The 21,106-nt window shown below is 38.8% G+C and overlaps 1 protein-coding gene across 1 annotated transcript in view; it reads left to right on the forward strand.

Moving 5' to 3' along the window:
• VWA8 (von Willebrand factor A domain containing 8) overlaps positions 1–21,106 on the forward strand; it is a 399,072-nt gene that overhangs the window by 114,615 nt on the left and 263,351 nt on the right. The window contains exons 15-19 of the mRNA XM_055426030.2: positions 2,659–2,827; positions 5,431–5,508; positions 9,725–9,840; positions 12,769–12,875; positions 18,344–18,450. Coding sequence (XP_055282005.1) covers positions 2,659–2,827; positions 5,431–5,508; positions 9,725–9,840; positions 12,769–12,875; positions 18,344–18,450 — 577 coding nt within the window. The remainder of the gene's footprint in view (positions 1–2,658; positions 2,828–5,430; positions 5,509–9,724; positions 9,841–12,768; positions 12,876–18,343; positions 18,451–21,106) is intronic.

A 21,106-nucleotide genomic window follows, 5' to 3' on the forward strand; every position in this document is an offset into this window, starting at 1 on the left:
ATGGACAGAGGAGCCTGGCGGGCTGTAGTCCACAGGATCACACAGAGTCAGACGTGACTGAAGAGACTTAGCACACACACATGCATGTCATACCACATCTGGAAGGACAGGGCCCATCCTCAGGCGTGCTCTGCTCTCTAACTTTCAGACTCAGAGAATGTAACATCATCAGGAAATAACTTTCCATGTGACCTATTTATATGTAAGGAAGCCTTTGTGGAGAACTAAGGAAGCCTTTGTGGAGAACTTAGCAAGCAAACAGGTCCTTCTCTTCCTGTTATTTAGCAGTTGGCTGTTTTTATAGTCAGCTTATATTAATACTTATTTTCCTGACACATCAGGTATCATCAGAAACCGCCCCCTTTAAATTTGGCCAGCTCACTTGGGTACCCTGCGAGAGTGAGTGAGTGAGAGTGTGTGTGTGTGTGTGTGTGTGTGTGCGTGTGCGTGCCCTCATGCTTAGTTGTGTTAGACTCTGTGACCCCATGGTCTGTAGCTCACCAGGCTTCTCTGTCCGTGGGTTTCTCGGCAAGATTACTAGAGTGGGTTGTTGCTATTTCCTGTTTCAGGGGATCTTCCCAACCCAGGGATAGAACCTGCGTTTGTTATGTCTCCTGCATGAGCAGGTGAGTTCTTTACCACTAGCACCACCTGGGAAGCCACCCTGCTAGAGTGCATACCAAAAAGAAGGCACAATGTACCTTATGAGCAATGGCCATCTCCATGTTTAAGTTAAAACCAACCTGGCTTGCTTTCATGTTAGTTGTTCTTCTAGGCCTGAATCTATAGTGTACGTCTGGCACTTTCTTCTTCGCCTATTGGTTTAAGGATGGCAATTGAAATTCCCCTTGCTTGTTGGATTTTGGTTTTGTTTTTTCCCTAATTTAGTGTCCCTCACCATCTTGAGTGGAAAACTACACCTGCAGCTTTAATTTTGAGCAAAGAACAAATAAGCAGGCTCTGTCTCTCCCACCTTCTTTTCTCCCAGCTAGGAGAGAAGAGGGTCAAAGATGAATCCTACATCTGTTACTGGGCCCTGAAGCAGACTTTCTGGATTATGGCAAACCACTTAAGAGAAGTGGAAAATAGAATAATCTTCTCTTTTCAGATGATAGAATTTTCTCTGTCCAGGTTCTGTTGTGTGACTATAGTTTCTTGCAATCCTGAGTGACCGTGCCATCCTTAGGACTCTCAAGCCATTTTCTGTATTGTTATCCTTTTCTCTTTTCTTAGTACAACTCCTTTGGACAGGTCATCCCCATGCTATGCTTGAGTATCTATAAGTAAGTCTCCATCCTCCCCCAGTCCCCTAACTAGCGAAATGAAATGGTATTTAGTAGCTTTTATGAACTCACCCAGACATTTCACATGCCCATTTCTATAAACTGCTTTTCACTGGCTTACAAATGACCCTGTGGCCCTCTAAAATTCTAAGTCATACTGTCGGGACTCAGTGAACCTTCCTGTTGTACTGGGGGGACTTTTTCTGATCTGAAATCTTCCGAGTATTTATCTGATTCTCTCTGCACATGTCTTATCTCCTGATATTCTCGCTGCCCAACCACGTAACTGTTGAGTTCTATTATAGTAGTTGGTGGCAATGAAGAAATGCCACTTAGGTCCCTTTATTTTCGTTTTTCTGAAGATCTTGGCAGGTGTTTGAGTTTCATTTCTCCTTTCTCAGCAAGGATGATATGACCCACAAAAGGTCTATTTGCACTACAGTTTTGAGAATTGATAAGAACTGATATTGCTCATGATTAGATCATGATAAAGGGTTTCTAGCTCCTTCTTCTAAAACTACTCAAGTTCATTTCATAAACCATGGGGAATCTTTTCTTATATTTACATCTTCAGATTCCCTAACAGGGATTTGTCAAAGAGATCACTGTAAAAATCACATTGTTTCCTATTAAATGACAAAAGAAGTTCACTTTTCCCCACCTTTTAAAGACCTAAATATTCTTATTGCCAATCCAAATTTGAATTTTAATCTGATCCCCTATGCTACTTAAATTTTCTGCATTGTAAAAAGTCACTTCATTCTGAGTCATGCTTCTTGGTCTTTCTATGACATAGAAGTTCCTTGCAAGACAGGAGATTTTGAACAAAGACAGGGGACCTACATAATGAATATGAACTGTTTGGGGTTATGTTTCAAGGGACTATCGGGCTTCCCTTGTGGCTCAGCTGGTCAAGAATCTGCCTGCCGTGCAGGAGACCTGGGTTCAATCTCTGGGTTGGGAAGATCCCTTGGAGAAGGGAAAGGCTACCCACTCCAGTATTCTGGTCTGGAGAATTCCATGGACTGTATAGTCCATGGGGTTGCAAAGAGTTGAACATGACTGAGTGACTTTGACTTTCACTTTCTTCTTCAAGGGACTATGGAGTAAATTTATTGTAGGTATAACAACATATCCAAAACATGGATTCATGTTTTCCAAAACAGTGATTCATTCCAGTGATGGCGTTTCATCAGTTGACATGGTACATCTTAGGTTTTTTAGAATGTCCTGACCTTTGTTTTTTCAAAGCTTGTTCTTTGGGTAATAATAGCTTTATCTGTACCATAGTCTTATTATTACCTAGGCTTTAGCTACTGTGACCTAATTTCTAACACAAAAGGTTATGCTTAAAAAGCTTTTTTTTCCCTTTTAGATCGATTTTTCCTGTTCACCCCTCCTTCAGAATCATCGCCTTGGCAGAACCCCCTGTTATTGGAAGCACAACACAGCAGTGGCTGGGGCCAGAATTCTTAACCATGTTCTTTTTCCATTACATGAAGCCACTTGTCAAAAGTGAAGAAATCCAAGTGATTAAGGAAATGGTAAGAGTGAGGCCAGCACAAGCCTGTTACCTTCAGTTACTCTCTTTTTAAGGCATTTTTGACACCTCCTTGAGCAGAGTTGGATATTTTTGGCTTTTTCTCACTGTTTATTTCCAAATTTCCTTATAAAATGGTTCTCAGATGTCAACACTTTTCAGGATCATCTGGAGGGCTTGTTAACTTACACATCGCTGAGCCAGTGATTCTGGGATGGAAATGAGAATTTACATGTCTGAAGTACTCAGGTGATGCTGATGCTGTTGGTCTGGGACCACACTTTAAGAACAAGGCGTTTGGGTTGTCTCTCAATTTTCCTCCTGTGGAGACAGTTTGAGGATTCTTTTTCCTTTTAGATTCAACCAAAGGTGACTATTTAAAGCTCCTACTAAAAGGGGTGGTGGTGGTGGTTTAGTCACTAAGTCATGTCCAACTTTTAATGAACGCATTGACTGAAGCCTACAAGGCTCCTCTGTCCGGGGATTTCCCAGGCAGGAATATTAGAGTAGGTTGCCATTTTCTTCTCCAACTACAAGAGGAGGCCAAATATATTTCAGTTCCATAGGTTTTGTAGAAAATCCTAGGTATTTCTGGTCCCCTTGGGATTGTAATGTAGCCTATAGTTAACTGGTTAGCTGTCTAGTGGCTTGTAGTGTTTGCAATCTCTTATTGTAGTGTCTGCCTTAACCAAGCAGTGTGTTTAGCACTTTTGGAATTCTGGGACTTCACTGTTCAATGTAGTAGCACTGACCACATTAAATCAATTAAAAAATTCAGTTGCTCAGTCTTATTTCAAGTGGCCATGGCACACCGATAGCATAAAGAACATTTCCATCATTGTAGAATGTTCTGCTAGACAGTACTGTTATAGATCTCTAATAACTGCACTCATCCCCTTTGAAATACTAGAATGAATTATTTAATTTTAGGTCTTATGAGCATGGTTGTGGATAAGGGTGTAGACTTTAAAGTCAAAAAACTTGCCTTTAAATGTCAGATCCACTGCTTATTAGCTTCTGGATCTTGGGTAAATTACTCAACCATATTTTCTTCATCTGATGATGGGGATGATACTACTTATTACATCACAGGGTTGATTTAAAGAATGAATGAGTATATATGGTATAGAGCTTTGAACTTTAAAAATTCCAATTACTTAAATGACCAGAGAAACTATGAACAGTTTGTTTCTGAAATTGTCATGTTATACCAATCATTGTTCTAACATCTCCTTCTGTTCTTTTTTAGTTAAAATTTTAATTTTGTTATTAAGTAAAATTTTATTATTATCAATTCAAATACATATTAAATTCAGTGTACTTAAAAGCAGTCAATGTATATTTCCAGGCAGCTGTTCTTTACATTTCATTGATAAGTAGATCGTGCCCCTCAGGTATGTGGGAATATTTTTCATATTTATTTTGCTGAAATACAGTTGATTTACAAGGTTGTGTTAGTTTCTGCTATACAGCAAAGTGATTCAGAAATCCATATATGTGTATATGCATATATATATATATATATATATGTATACATTCTTTTTCATGTTCTTTTCCATTGTGGTTTATTACAGGTTTTAAAGTCCTTGAAAAAATGGACAGTTTGAGCATCTTCTCTTTATACAGGGATATACTAAGTCTCTTAGTAGACATAGGTGTAAGGTTGCTGCTAAGTGAAGGAGCTTGGTTTTGTAAGAAAAATGCCTGAATTAGAGCTGAAGCTAACAAAAATGGATGTTATATATGAGAAGTTTCTTATGGGTGTACTATATGCCAGTTTTTAATTGGTTAGAGGTTCCTTTCAGTTTTATCCTTGTGATAGAATTGTAAATGAAGAATGGCCTGGTTTTACCTGATTCTTTTTTTTTTTTTTATTGACATATAGTTGACTTACAATGTTGTATTAATTACTGTTGTACAGCAAAGTGACTCAGTTATACGTATATATACATTCTTTTTCATACTTTTTTATTCTGGTTTATCACAGGCTGTTGAATATAGTTCTCTGGGATATACAGTAAGACCTTGCTGTTTACCCATTCTATATATACCAGTTTGCATTTGCTAATCCTAAACTCCCAATTCATCCCATCCCCCCTCTTCCCCATCCGTCCTCCCCTTCCCTCCTCCCCCCTCCAGTCTATTCTCTGTCTGTGATTCTGTTTCTATTTTTACAGATAGGTTCATTTGTGTCATATTTTAAATTCCCCATATAAGTGATATCATATGGTATTTGTCTTTCTCTTTCTGACTTCATATGGTATTTGTCTTTCTCTTTCTGACTTCACTTCACTTAGCGTGGTAATCTCTGGTTGCATCCATGTTGCTGCAGATGGCATTATTTTATTCTTTTTTATGGCTGAGTAGCATTTGATTGTATATATGTGCCACATCTTCTTGACCTGATTCTTAAATAGAAAGCAGAGGCAAAAGTGTTTCCTGAGAAGATGAATAAGCAAATTTATCCACAGGTTAAGCATGATACCTATAATCAGAGACTTTATAAAAACATAATTTTAATATTGTTTGGTAAGTAGCCATAATTTCTAGTCGCTTGATCATATATACCAATTTTTTCTTTCTTTCCTTAATCCTCTCATAAAATAGGTCCCAAATATGCCTCCAGAAGCTTTGGACAAATTGTTGTCATTTACGCACAAACTCAGAGAGACACAGGATACAACAGTAAGTCTGGGTTTTCTCCATAGAATTTTCTGTTGTTGACAGGCTTTATATTCTTAGAGTTCAGTGTTTTAAAATCTGTTTTTTAGCAGATATTTTTATCCCTTCTGCTGTGCTTTCTCCTATGTGTATATGTCACTGTTTCAATGATTTTAACATTTCTTCCAGCTTCTGGCTGGTGTCACAGAAAACAAGTTTTAGCTCTAGAGGAGTACCTGGGTGTTCCTGGAGGTTTGGCTCTACTCCTCTGCTGAGCAGTCTCATGTATTCTTATGGCTTCAAGTATCACCTCTGTGTGGATGCCAGCAACTTGATCTCTAGCTTCTAACTTCTCTTTCCTTGTTGATTCTCTATTTATGATTCTGTTTGTGTTTGGGATGGCATAGGGGAGAAAACTTTTCCCTTCTTCCTCTCTAAGTTCTTTGGCTGGCCTAAGAATTAAATTGATATGAGACTGTTTAACAAGAGCAGAACAACAGATTTAATTTTGTAGATGCAGGAGCCCCATAAAAATCTGAGACTTAAAGAAGTGACCAAAGCAGGCAGCTTTTATACCTTTTAGACAAAGAAACAATGAAATTGTGAAGAATTGAAAACACAAAGACATTTGGGCTTGGGGTGGTAATTTAGTGAAAAAGAAACAAGGTTTGTTAATATAACCCTCTTAGCCCTAAATTCCCCATTTCTGGTGGTAAGGGTGCCTTCTAGCCTCCTGGTACAGGGAGGGTATTCTTTCGTGGGCGGTTCACTTCCTGCTTTCAGGGAGACAAAGGAGGGTCAAGGTATCTTTTTTGTACCAGCTGTCTCCCATCTTGGTGCCTGGCACATAGTTCAGTTCAGTTCAGTCGCTCAGTCGTGTCCGACTCTTTGTGACCCCATGATCTGTTCATGGGGTTCTCAAGGCAAGTATACTGAAGTGGTTTGACATTCCCTTCTCAAGTTAACAAATCTTTGATGAATGCATGAATAAATTAATTAGTTATTAATTAATAGGTTGTCCGTAGAGTTTTCTCTCCCAGAGAACATTATGTTTTCATAAAAAATAATTCCTTAAGAGGAAAAAAAGAATTTATTTTTTAAATAATTTTTTTTGTCTTAAACCTCTAATATTTCTAAGCTCAATTGTTTTATTAATCATGTTAATCCAAAAAGTCCTTGAGGTGTGCTCTTCAATATACTCACATCCTTACCCTATTTTGGAAGATAAAACTGCAGAAATTTGATATGATAAATGTTAAGTGTATTAGGATTTTTAAATTAGATTCTCAATTTTTCGTTGGTAATAATGTGAGAGCAGAAACAGCCAAACCCTTTATTCAATACTTAAGTGGCTCAATCTAAAGCTTCTTTCTGATTTAATACTGGATATTATTGTAAAGCATTTTGATATTATCAACTGAATCAGTATTTTTCAAACTCATGAGAAGTCCTTCTTGATCACTGGAATGAAATATGAAGCCCAACTTCAGTGTCATGTTTGGAATTAGACTAGAATATTTTAACCTGGAAAGTTACCGTGTGGTGTAATGGGACTCTTGTCATAGAATCCTCTGGTTGGAGTCATTTGTCAAACATTTTCCATGATTAAAATAGGAATTTTTAATGGTCTTAAGTATTGAGTGGGAATTGCTAAGTCATATTTAACTTATGACACTTTCAGTCATACTAGCTAAAACAATCTTATCCTTAATTCTTACTCCTGTTTTCATATCTATCCGTTGCCAAGTCCTTTGAGACATTTGTTTAATCCCTTCTCTTCTTTCTTATTGGGCTTCCCAGGTGGCTCAGTGGGAAAGAATTCTCCTGCCAATGCAGGAGACATGGATTCCATCCCTGGGTCGGTAAGATACCCTGGAGGAGGAAATGGCAACCCACTCCAGTATTCTTGCCTGGAAAATCCCGTGAACAGAGTAGCCTCACGGGCTACAGTCCATGGTGTCGCCAAAAAGTCAGACACAACTTAGCGGCTGAACAACTTCCTTCTTCTTGCCAGTAACCTTACTATAGGACTTTTATCTCTTTATAGCAAGTAATTGAAGTACCTTTCTGATTCCTGCCTCGGTTCTTTGTCCTTCAACTGCTTTGCCTATTACTGCCAGGTTAGTCTTTCTAAAACCATGTTACTGCTTTGCACAGAATACAGTCCTATTGGCTTTAGAAGAAACACCAATTCCTTAAATGTAATTCATGGATCTTTGATATTTGGGAGTAAACTTTCCAGCAGGACCCTCTAGTAAACCTGGACTGGTTTCCTTATATTCTGTGTGTATTTCTGTTCTTGTTGCTTTCCTCCCTTTGTTCATAGCATTTCTCCTACCCACTTGAACATTTTTAAGCCCCTATAGCAGTTGTCAAGTGCTCCACTTATTTTTGCATTAAATTATATGCTATTTTGAATGGCACTTTATGCTTTTTTATATTTAAATATTGTCTCTGTGTCTAGAATGCAAATTTTTTTAAAAAGTCTGAACCGAATGTTTTGCTTATGAAGTCCCTACAACTTAGAATGTGTTTTTTTAATAGAAAAAAGGATATGTCATAAATAGTGGTCATGCTCCTAACCTAGTGCCCAAAGGAGTGTTTAATCCAAGTTGTAGCTGAAATATAATGCTAATAACAGCAGACCTGCATCTCATGGAGCTGTGAAATACACGAGGAAAGAGCAATCAGTTCTTTTTTTGCTGCCTTGGGAGGTGCAGAGTGTTAAAAGGAACAAATGTGTAGTGAAGTTTTAGCATCCTCCCACCACCCATTCTGAATCCTTTGTTAATTTGATAGAGTCCCCTTACCCTTTCCTCAGGGGCTCAGGGCCACTTAACTGCCCTGGTCAGACTCTGTGACATTTCACCTTGGCCTCTTCTGCCCCTCCCCCACCCCAGAGGACCAGTTTCTTTAAAAGTTCTCTTCTTGATTTTCAGTGAAAACTACTGTCTTCTAATGCTGCTGATCTAAGTTAGGAACTAGGCCAGTAACAATCTGATGTATTAGATTTCTACTAACTTGTAGATCCTGTTCCCTGTTAGGTGTTTTTTTTTTCATTTTGAGGAGGCTGACTTTGAATAATAATTGCTGCTGGTTGTTGAGCACCCATATGTGTCTGACCTCTGCTAAGTGCTTTAGAATAATTTTCTAATTTAATCCTCATACTCATAATACTTAAAAGTGAAGGCTTTCTTATTGTCATTTTAAAGATGAGGAAATTGGGCCTGAAGAGATTAAGTAACTTGCCAAAAATCACATAGCTAATAAATGGAAGACTGATTTGTCTGACTCCAAAGCTTATAAACTTTACTATTGCATTATGCTGTCTACTAAGATAATTTCAAATTCAAGTCCACATATGTTTATTGGTACTTAATGATGTCCTGAGCTCTTTACTAGCAGCTCTCTTAATGGGATTTTGGGAAGAATAAGAATATAAAGTAAAATTATTCTAACAGTATAGAAGGTTTCTGAACTGTAAGCTGCCACCCAGGTGATAACTGGTTGATACCTCTGTGATCAGCAGCCTAAATTGTCCACAACTCCTTTTCTTTATTTCAGAAGCCAGATATTTACTTAAAGCTCAGAGCATTTTCTGGCTATCTTAACAGTTTCACTTTGTATAAGTGGAGTGGGAGTGGACATGAATGTGTGTGTGTTCATTCGCTTAGTCCTGTCCTACTCTTTGTGACCCCATGGACTGTAGCCAGCCAGGTTCCTCTGCCCGTGGGACTTTTCAGGCAATAAAACTGGAGTAGGTTGTAATTTCCTCTTCCAGGGGATCTTCCAGACCTAGAGATCAAATCCCCCTCTACTGTGTCTCCTGCATTACAGGCAGATACCTTACCCACTGAGCCATTGGGGAAGCCCCAGTTAGTTGTCCCTAAGGGCTATCCATAAGTCAGGTTCAATCTGTACAATGTAACATCTTTCCTCCATCCAACCTCCTTCCCCTCCTCAGAAAACAAACAAACAAACAAACACACATGTATACACAGCACTTTAATTGAATTTAATTAATAACTACTTTTCATGGATTTTTTTTTTTAAAGCTGTCTTTAAGGATGTTTTAAGTGTAAATTGGTTTTTGTTTATTTGCAATTCATTAACAGTAAGTACATAGTTAAGTTTGGCCTTGTCATTCAGGAATAATCAATTCTGCTATGATACCCATCCAAAGGCACTTTGAGCAAGTTGAAACAGAACTCTTCACCAGCCTGTCTTTGCTTTTTGGTAGGCACAGTCACTGGCGGCATCCCTTTCTACCAGACAGCTGTTGAGGATTTCTCGTCGGTTGTCACAGTACCCTAATGAGAACCTTCACAATGCTGTCACCAAAGCCTGTCTTTCCAGGTAACCATATTCTCCTTTCTCACTGAATCCAACTCTCTGGGTCTTTCCTAAAATAGTACACAGAAGTTTGATAATCTGTGCTCACAGGTCTGGAAAAAGTTATCAGTCTGAACATGTAGCTTTTTCAGCCTTGTATGCAGTGTTTCCATACATTATCTTTAGTTCAGTTCAGTCGCTCAGTCGTGTCTGACTTTTTGCAACCCCATGAATCACAGCACGCCAGGCCTCCCTGTCCATCACGAACTCCCGGAGTTCACTCAAACTCATGTCCATCGAGCTGGTGATGCCATCCAGCCATCTCATTCTCTGTCGTCCCCGTCTCCTTCTGTCCCCAATCCTTCCCAGCATCAGAGTCTTTTCCAGTGAGTCAACTCGTCGCATGAGGTGGCCAAAGTATTGGAGTTTCAGTTTTAGCATCAGTCCTTCCAATGAACACCCAGGATTGATCTCCTCTAGAAGGGACTGGTTGGATCTCCTTGCAGTTCAAGGGACTCTCAAGAGTCTTCTCCAGCACCACAGTTGAGATGTTTATATGTGATAAAGCTGAGTTACTTACTCAAATCAGACAGTAGTGAATAAGGAAAAGTAGGTTTGGCATTTGAATGCTGGTTCATGTGTCTTCTGAGAGAGAGGTCTTAAGCATTACACATAGCACTTCCCAAATTTGTACTGGAACTTTCCATGCAGGGTAGTATAACATGTCCTGTTGCCCAAGTATGAAAAAACTAGCATCTTTTCAGTCTACACTAATATTTTTCATACTTGTTTGGAAATTATTTTAAACACTGACTTATAGAATTTCCTTACAGAATCATGCTTACATGAAACTATTTTAAAAGAGTAGTTAGAAAAGATTAATAACACCATCCAATCGACCTGAAGATTTCCTTTAGACTCTTTTCACATGATCTTTTAATTATTTTTCTGGTGGTTATAGCTGTTGTCCATTCATTCCTTGGTACATTAGAGGAATTAAAAGAGAAATTGTATTCAGCTTTGGAAAATCTCTTTAACTGCCCTCTATACATTTTCAGCTTAGTGGACAAATTTCTTGTAGTCAAAGCAAGTTCTTGTGTTGCAACTTCAGTTTGTTCTGTGGTGAAATGAGACTAAAGTGAGGTTCGTTTCCAGTGCTTTGGAGTAATTCTTTGAATAACTAATAATCATGAGAGATAATAAAGTTGATTCTCTTAAGTAGATAATTCAACTTCTAAATGAAAATTAGAAAAAAATGCTTCAATTGCCTATTTTTTAGGGTCATGAGCTGAAGAAAATAATACAGATAGATTTATTATCTAGCCAGTGTTTTCTTAGTTAGAACCAAGTTATAGTTAATGGAAGTAAATTGTCAATGCTAAGTAATATAAAGAGTTTCAAAGCCTAAGAGAAAGTAATACTTTGGGATGAATGAAATAATCACACACAAAGCATTTTAGAGGCCATTCTAGTGAGTAGACAGTGAAAACATAGCAATTCACTTTGAGTCTAGTATAATCTTGATACCTAAACCAGACAAGAATAATATATGAAAGGAAAATTATAAATCGCATTCATGGAATGTGTACAGAAATCCTAAATGAAATACTAACAAACCAAATGTAGATATATATAATTTATCTGTCTAAATAAATTATGAGCAACCTGGAGTTACCTCAAGAATGTGAAGAAATTTCAATACTCTTTTTTTAAATTTACCACATTAACATGAGTGAGTGAGTGTGAAGTCACTCAGTCGAGTCTGACTCTTTGCTACCCCGTGGACTGTAGCCTGCCAGCCTCTCTGTCCATGGGATTTTCCAGGCAAGAGTACTGGAATCAGTTGCCGTTTCCTTCTCCAGGAGATATTCCCGACTCATAGATTGATCCTGGGTATCCTGTGCTGCAGGCAGACTCTTTACTGTCTGAACCACAAGGGAGAGCCCATTAACATGTTACATATTAACATATTACTGAGAAAAATTTTCAGTTTAATAAATCATTAAAAAGGGTTTGATAGAACTCAGCAGCCAAACTTGAAAACAAACCAAAGCAAAGGTAAACAAACAATATGCTTGCTGCTGCTGCTAAGTCACTTCAGTCGTGTCCGACTCTGTGTGACCCCATAGACGGAAGCCCACCAGGCTCCCCCGTCCCTGGGATTCTCCAGGCAAGAACACTGGAGTGGGTTGCCATTTCCTTCTCCAATGTGTGAAAGTGAAAAATGAAAGTGAAGTCGCTCAGTCGTGTCCGACCCTTAGTGACCCCATGGACTGCAGCCTACCAGGCTCCTCCATCTTAGCTAACCATGAATCAAACAGAAGTTCTTAATCTGATAAACGGTTCAGTTCAGTTCAGTCGCTCAGTCGTATCCGACTCTTTGCGACCCCATGAATCACAGCACGCCAGGCCTCCCTGTCCATCACCAACTCCCGGAGTACACTCAAACTCATGTCATTCGAGTCAGTGATGCCATCCAGCCATATCATTCTCTGTCTAAAAGTTATATGATTAGCTACATAAAAAAATTCAAGAGAAGCTTCATGTAAGCTGCGTTTTAGAACAGATGGAATATAATGATATTACTTATACACCCAAGTCAATGATATTCCTATCCATATATTCCAGTAAAAATCAATAAAGAAGTTGAATTAAAAAAAAATAATATTCAAAATAATAATAGAAAGCTTTGCAAACCTAAGAATAAATTTAATGAGTGGCATATAATGCTTTTATGGAAAAAAGCATGAATCTCTATTAAAAGTTGTAAAAGTTTGCTATGGGAAATGGGATACTATGTTCATAAAACAGAAGATTAAGTATTATCAAGCTGTTTTTTCACAGATCAAGACAGATCATCCTTAATTGGTCTTGTGTCTGTCTAAGTGTCAGAAGATATTTTAGAATCACAGAAAGCTTTGACTTTATCAATACATCCTTCCCACCCGCCAGGTTTTTACCAAGCCTTGCAAGGTCAGCATTAGAAAAAAATCTGGCAGATGCTGCAATAGAAATAAGTACTGATAATAGTCTGGAGTCTGATTTGGAGGATTACAAATGTAAGTATTTGAATTGTTTCTCTTTTAATTGATTATTAAACATTTGTATTATTTATTAGTGTGTGTGTGTGTATGAAAATTGCTCAATTGTGTCCAACTCTTTACATCCCCATGGACTGTAGCCTGCCAGGCTCCTCTGCCCATGGAATTCTGCAGGCAAGAATACTGGAGTGGGTTGCTGTTGCCTTCTCCAGGGTATCTTCCCAACCCAGGAATCCTGCATTGCAGGCGGATTCTTTACCATTTGAGCTACATATTATTATGTTAATAATAATGTAATAAATTATTACATTTTTAACATTTCAGTTAAAAATGTTTTTGGTCTCCACCCATTTTGTTTCATGTATTGTGTTGAAGAATCATTTATTTAAAAAAAAAGTTTCCTTTATTTCAGTGCATACCAGATGTAGGTCCTTCCCCAAGAGGTCACAATTGACATGAATATTAAAAACTCAGAGAATTCCTACTGCAAATAAACATGTAACTTTGTTTTACCTTTTATTTCAAGGGTATTTCACCGTAGGACCTAGCGTTCTGTCCTCTTGCACAATATTTACATTTTGGGGACCACCAGTGTCCTACAGGACCTGTTTGGGAAACTGTCTAGGTTGGTGTAGACTAAAACAATATTCTGAGTATTATGTCATGCCTTCTTACTCCTTTCATTTCTAGCTGATTGTCTTTTGTGCTACTCTTCTGGATAACCATAGTATAATTTGAGTTTGGGGGAGGTTTAGATCTTTCTGTAAAAGTACCCTGTTCTTCATTTAGAGCACAGTGACAAGTTCTCTGTTTTTTGAGGGTCATTAACTGTCTGATAAAAATATCCAATGTGTGATCACTCTCTTAAAGGGACTTATTGTGACTTTCTTTGCAGTAGATGTTTTTAATAGTTGAGGATTCACTGAAACAAGAACTTTATATTAAGGAGATAAGGTGATTTTTTTTTTATAGTAAAACTATAAACTCAACATACTGATGGATCTGGCTACAGAAATGCAGAGCCAACTCAGAGACAGAATAATGCTGGGACTTGGAGATTCATAAGAGCATTGTTTGAATCCTTTCACATATCCAAAAAAAAGAAAGATTGCATCATTCAAATGATACATCGTTTAGTCTGGTAATAAGCTGGTGTTGGCGGTTCCCATCTAAGCCTTGTGTAGGAAGGAGATAAGGAAACTAAGAGACTTCTGACTTATCTGGTCCCATTCGTCTTTAATATCTTCTTTCTTGGAGAGAATTCCTGTAATTTATACTCCTGTTCAGAGGATGAGGTTCACCAAACAGCCTTCTGATAAGGATTTGACTTTCCATGCAACTCTCCTTCTAAATAAAATGCTGATATGGAAACAATATATCATGTAGTCTATATGAAATTTTCAGTTTTCATTACAATGTAATATATTGCAGTTCTGGTTTTATATATCAGTTTATGTATAGATAAAAATATATGTCTTTAACATTCTCCTGGGAGTTGGGTGTGCCCTCTGTTGTAAGGATAAAATCAGATTTTGAGCCTACTGGACTGAGGACCTTGACAAATTTACCAAATTAATGCCATCCCATGAGATTTCTTAGAAGACTGCTAGCCACCTTTCCACCAGGGAAGTACTATCATCACCATTCCCTTTTCTAGCTTGAAATTTTAGCAATAAACATTAGCTGAGTTATTTAACGTTTCTTAAAGTCCTAAATCTGCTGAATAGGTATCTTTCATAAACTAAGCCATCCGTTCCGTTCCGTTGCTCAGTCGTGTCCGACTCTTTGCGACCCTGTGGACTGTAGCCTACCAAGCTTCTCCGTCCGTGGGATTCTCCAGGCAAGAATACTGGAGGGGATTACCGTTTCCTTCTCCAGGGGATCTTCCCGACCCAGGGATCGAACCCAGGTCTCCCACATTGGAGGCAGACGCTTTAACCTCTGAGCCACCAGGGAAGCCATGAGGGTGAGGGTGAAGTTGCTCAGTCGTGTCCGACTCTTTGCGACCCCATGGACTGTAGCCTACCAGGCTTCTCCGTCCATGGGATTTTCCAGGCAAGAATACTGGAGTGGGTTACCATTTCCTTCTCCAGGGGATCTTCCCTAGATGGTATCAAATGCTGTTTGAACCTGAAGTCATGTGTCATCTCAGCATACAGTTCAGTTCAGTCGTTCAGTCGTGTCCGACTCTCCGCGACCCCATGAATCACAGCACGCCAGGCCTCCCTGTCCATCACCAACTGCCAGAGTTCACTCAAACTCATGTCCACAGAGTCGGTGATGCCATCCAGCCATCTCATTCTCTGTCGTCCCCTTCTCCTCCCTCCCCCAACCTTTCCCAGCATCAGAGTCCTTTCCAGTGAGTCAACTCATCGCATGAGGTGGCCAAAGTATTGCAGTTTCAGCTTCAGCATCAGTCCTTCCAATGAACACCCAGGATTGATCTCCTTCAGAATGGACTGGTTGGATCTCCTTGCAGTACAAGGGACTCTCAAGAGTCTTCTCCAACACCACAGTTCAGAAGCATCAATTCTTCGGCGATCAGCTTTCTTCACAGTCCAACTCTCACATCCATACATGACCACGGGAAAAACAATAGCCTTGACTAGACGGACCTTTGTTGGCAAAGTAATGTCTCTGCTTTTTAATATACTATCAAGGTTGGTCATAACTTTCCTTCCAAGGAGCAAGCGTCTTTTAATTTCATGTCTGCAATCACCATCTGCAGTGATTTTGGACCCCCCAAAAATAAAGTCTGACACTGTTTCCACTGTTTTTCCATCTATTTCCCATGAAGGGATGGGAGCAGATGCCATGATCTTCGTTTTCTGAATGTTGAGCTTCAAGCCAACCTTTTCACTCTCCTCTTTCACTTTCATCAAGAGGCTTTTGAGTTCCTCTTCACTTTCTGCCATAAGGGTAGTGTCATCTGCATATCTGAGGTTATTGATATTTCTCCCAGCAATCTTGATTCCAGCTTGTGCTTCTTCCAGCCCAGTGTTCCTCATGATGTACTCTACATATAAGTTAAATAAGCAAGGTGACAATATACAGCCTTGACGTACTCCTTTTCCTATTTGGAACCAGTCTGTTGTTCCATGTCCAGTTCTAACTGTTGCTTCCTGACCTGCATACAGGTTTCTCAAGAGGCAGGTCAGGTGGTCTGGTATTCCCATCTCTCTCAGAATTTTCCACAGTTTATTGTGATCCACACACTCAAAGGCTTTGGCATAGTCAATGAAGCAGAAATAGCTGTTTTTCTGGAACTCTCTTGCTTTCTCCATGATCCAGCGGATGTTGACAATTTGATCTCTGGTGCCTCTGCCTTTTCTAAAACCTGCTTGAACATCTGGGAGTTCACGGTTCACATATTGCTGAAGCCTGGCTTGGAGAATTTTGAGCATGACTTTACTAGCGTGTGAGATGAGTGCAATTGTGTAGTAGTTTGATCATTCTTTGGCATTGCCTTTCTTTGGGATTGGAATGAAGACTGACCTTTTCCAGTCCTGTGGCCATTGCTGAGTTTTCCAAATTTTCTGGCATATTAAGTGCAGCACTTTCACAGCTTCATCTTTCAATATTTGAAATAGCTCAACTGAAATAGCTCAGCATACAAGTATGTATTAATTCACTGCCACAGTCCTGGTCTTTCCCTTTCCAGTTTTGTATGGGGTCTATTTCAGAGACCTGATGGACTTCCTGGTGGCTCAGATGGTAAAGCGTCTGCCTGAAATGTGGGAGACCCGGGTTCAATCCCTGAGTCAGGAAGATCTCCTGGAGAAGGAAATGGCAACCCACTCCAGTATTCTTGCCAGGAAAATCCCATGGACGGAGGAGCCTGATAGGCTACCGTCCATGGGGTTGCAAAGAGCTGGACACGACTGAGTGACTTCAGTTTCTTTCTTTCAGAGACCTGAAAGTAGTAAGTAAATAGTAAATTTTTGACAACGACAGCTCATGGTTTTCTCTGCTAATAGAACTTGTGAATAAAAGGAAATGGCAAGGAGCTATTGGAGGGAGAGGTCTACTGTGTTTTGGCAAATGTGTAGCACTCAGTGGTGATTCAACAGACTGGGAGTGTAATTATTTTAACCTCAAAATTGTTCGTGGTACTCCATAGAAGCAAATATTGGTTTCTCTCCTTGTTTTTCAAAATGCTCTAGCACAAAAATAGCCAATTTTTAATTTTAAAGAGAAGGGAGAAAAGATGGGACAGTTGCCTAAGACGTAATTATCCACCTGCTTGCTCAGGTATATCCGCAGGATGAAATTTATTTGGAGATCTCACTGCAGAAAGAACATCGTTGTTGTTGTCATTTAGTTGCTAAGTCATGTCTGACTCTTTGCCATCCAATGGACTGTACCCCACCAGTCTTCTGTGTCCATGGGATCTCCCTGGCACAGACACTGGAGTGGGTTGCCATTTCCTTTTCCAGGAGATTTTCCTGACCCAGGGTTCCTATGTCTCCCTGCTTTGCAGATGGAACCTTTACCACTTAGCCACCTGGGAAGCCTGAAAGAACAGTATCCTATACTAAGTTCTGTTTTTAGCTCTACCCATACTAGTCGGGTGATTTTAAGCAAATTATTTAATTCATGTTCTTCTTAGCTTCCTCATAATTCTTGTCTCCTTGTCAAGAGATTTACATGAAATCATGTGAGAAAACAATGAGCCGAAGCTGAGGTCTGGCTCATGGAAAGTCCTCGATAAGAAATAGCTTCTATTATGGTCAATATGAAAACAACAACTAAAAACTATTATGTTATTATCATGGACCTTCAAATGTGTCATGTAGTGAGTATGTGTATCTCCTTACTGTAGAGAATACATGTGAGATATGTCTGCTGACTTGAAGAAATTTATAACTTAGTTTCATGGCTTTAAGGAGCTCATTTTCTATTCTAGACCAACTATTTAAAGCAAATAGGGGACATTACAGTATAATCATCACAGAACAACTATAGCACCTGTGGTGCTTATTTGGAAGTACAGATCTGCACCTTTCCTAAAACTAGTGGTTTGAAAGGTCTGAGGTCAGTTCATCTGTACTTTTGACTAGAGCTCTAGGGGATTCTTTTATGGGTTCTAAAAAAAAAAAAAGATTATATTCATGGTACTTCGGAATTTTCAAATGTATGTATTTTAGAGTCTCTGACCAAACAGCTCATAAAGGTGGCTTGACTGAGTTCTGGGTTTTTCCATTCTCAATCTTATCTATATGTTGCTTGCTCCATATGTTGTTTTAAATAAAATTTTTGATATTTTGAAACATCTTCAGCCTTTTTGTAGAGATTTTAAGATTTTTTTTGTAAAACTACGATGCTTTATTAATACCTTCAAGCTTATTTCTTTTAGATGTTAGATTAAAATTCCTCGATGAGCCTACAAAATGTTAAAGATGCTGTATTGTATCCTATTCAGGCTGGACTTGGCTTCTCTGAGGACAGGGCTACAAGTAATTTTCTGTCCTATGTGAAATGTTTAGGTGAAGTCTCTTCTGGGTCTCTGAGGATCGGCGCAGTTAGTGCACCAATCTATAATGCCCATGAGAAAATGAAAGTGCCTGATGTTTTGTTCTACGACAACATCCAGGTAAGATCAGCGTTTTGCATTCATGGGTAAGTAAATCACCTCCTACATTGTGGTAATTAACTCTAGTTCAAGTATAACCGTTGTCTGTGTTTGTAATCTGCTAAGTTTCATTCAGATGTTGATGAATGAGGTGTTGAAACATCTTTTATGAGTGCATTATAAAGTTATAAATTCTTTCCGAAGTTACTTGAGAATGGAAAGAGTTGCTGCAATGATTAGAGTAATAAATTTTATACACACACATAACTGTACTTTAAGTAAAATGAATATATTATTAAATTAAAAACAAAAAGCACTCATATTCATTCTCCTGCATTTTTGTTAGTTAAATCATTTCAAGTAATTCAAAGAAGGATGTGTCCTATGTATTCTTTTCCTCACGTTTCTTTCCTTTTTCTGAAAACGCCTAGTATTTTTCTGTCCTTTACTTTTTAAAACCTTTTTCCAGTGGACCAGAGTAGACAAATTTCCACTTGTATATGATGCTTCCACACAGATACAGAAATAAGTGTGTGCCCAGAAAGCTGTATTATAGATGTTCACTTTAATAAGAAATCTTTCCAGAGAAAATTATTCATAATATAAAAGGATTTTTTCTTTTCCAGATTTTCTGTCATGTGGTCATATATTTATTTTATAATATAAAACATACTTAAATATTTCTCTAATATTTGGTCACCAATTTGCATATATATTATAATCACACATTTACAAATTACGTTTGAAGTACTTCTAGCCATTTTCTCTATATTAAGGAATTAGAGAATTAAAGTAAATTATTTTTATCTGCCATTCCCCAATTCTTATTGTTGTCCTATGAATATCATAATTTATATCCCTATATTATATTAACAATAAAAGGTATCTAGGCAAATTCTTCTTTCTCCATAAAAGTCTTGATTAAATATTTTTGAAGTCTGTCCAAATTATAATTATCCATGACATAGTGGAAGGCATAGCCTGGATTTGCTTTTTGTTTTTTTTTTCATTCTAGGGACCATTAACTAACATCAGTTTTATTTTTCTTCCAGAGCATTAATGCTCTTATACAAGCAGGGAACAAAAGAACAGAAAATAAGGTTACTTATAAGGCACAAAGGAATAAAGAATCTTGTCTGTCAAAGACCAAAACATGCTTGTAAGGAAAATATTTCCAAGCATTTGTGCTACCACACTCTGTTCATGTAGTAGAAAGGACTGAATTAAAAAGAATGAGGAAACTTGTCATAAGTGACAATTTGAAAAACTCCATGGCAGCAAAGGTTGAAAAGACTTCCCAGCATGTAAGAACGGAGGAAATTCGGCAGCAGGGAGGGCCATCGTGCCCTGAACACAGTGTCTGTTGCCATGGTGTTTGTGAGCTGGACGTTGAGGCCCGCAGTGCTGCTGTGAACTTTACACAGCGGCCCTGAGGGATTTCTGTAGCCTGTCTCCAAACGTACCCTCTCTTCACAAAGCATTATGCATTAACCATTAATGAAAACATCCAGCTGTGCCAGTTCTCGGAATGGGGACTTGATTAAATTCAGCTTTGTTGCACATGTTACTGTTGTCCTTTGTGTTGCACTTCACCTGTGAAGCAGTGTCTTCCGTGCCTCTTGAATATTTCGGTGCTTCTATACTCTGATGCTGGGAAGGATTGGGGGCGGGAGGAGAAGGGGACGACAGAGAATGAGATGGCTGGATGGCATTACTGACTCGATGGACATGAGTTTGAGTGAACTCCGGGAGTTGGTGATGGACAGGGAGGCCTGGCGTGCTGTGGTTCATGGGTTCGCAAAGAGTTGAACACGACTGAGCAACTGAACTGAACTCAACTGGACTGATACCATCTTGTTCTGTGCCTGTGGTCTCCTTGCACTCTGTGTTGTAATTGATCTTTAAAACACCTTTTCCATACCACTAAGATAAAACCTTGTGTTGTTTTAATTTTGTATCTCTAGTACACAGCATAGTGCCTGGCTCATAGTGCCTACTGAGTAAATATGTGTTGAGTGAATTAATAAAAGAAGGAAAAAGATGTTGAATGCTCTTAATTAGGAGTATATTTTTATTAGATCTCTCTTTAAGGAATATTTTACTTGCAGTAGTAAAGAGGAGAAATTGGAGGAGAGATTAATAGCCTCTTAAGCCTAATGAGCTTTAGAGCTGAAAAAAAATTTTTTTAAATGTCTGCCTCGTGTCTGTCCTTGTTCTAGGATATTATTGGATTGGCCAAAAACTTGGCTCAGGTTTTTAAACCCAAACAAACTTTTTGACCAATCCAATATCAGAACACAGAGATTAAAGTACATACATACACAGTTCCAGGGCTCAAGTTGCCTGAGTCTCTCAAGGGGAAAAGCAGTCAAGTGCACGTGGTTACTGTAGAGTGTGATCGAAGTGCACACAGGTTACTGTGGTAGCACTGATGAGGTGGCGGTCCGGATTGGAATGACCCCGGAAAACGAGTTCACCAGGTGAAGCTGAAAGACACAGGCAGAGACACGAGCATTTTCAGACTCGGCTACGTAAGAGTGGAGCTCATTTAGGAAGCTACATCTAAATCATTGTCGTGGCCAGAGGTGAGGTTTAAAATGGAAGAATGACAAGAAATGAGGCTGATGAGTTAAAAGGTCATATTATACGGGCCTTGCTAATGAAGGAACTGGGAAAC

Source organism: Moschus berezovskii, chromosome 13 (assembly GCF_049115385.1).
Source record: "Moschus berezovskii isolate FMDL1 chromosome 13, NW_MosBer_1.0, whole genome shotgun sequence".
Taxonomy (NCBI): Eukaryota; Metazoa; Chordata; class Mammalia; order Artiodactyla; family Moschidae; genus Moschus; species Moschus berezovskii.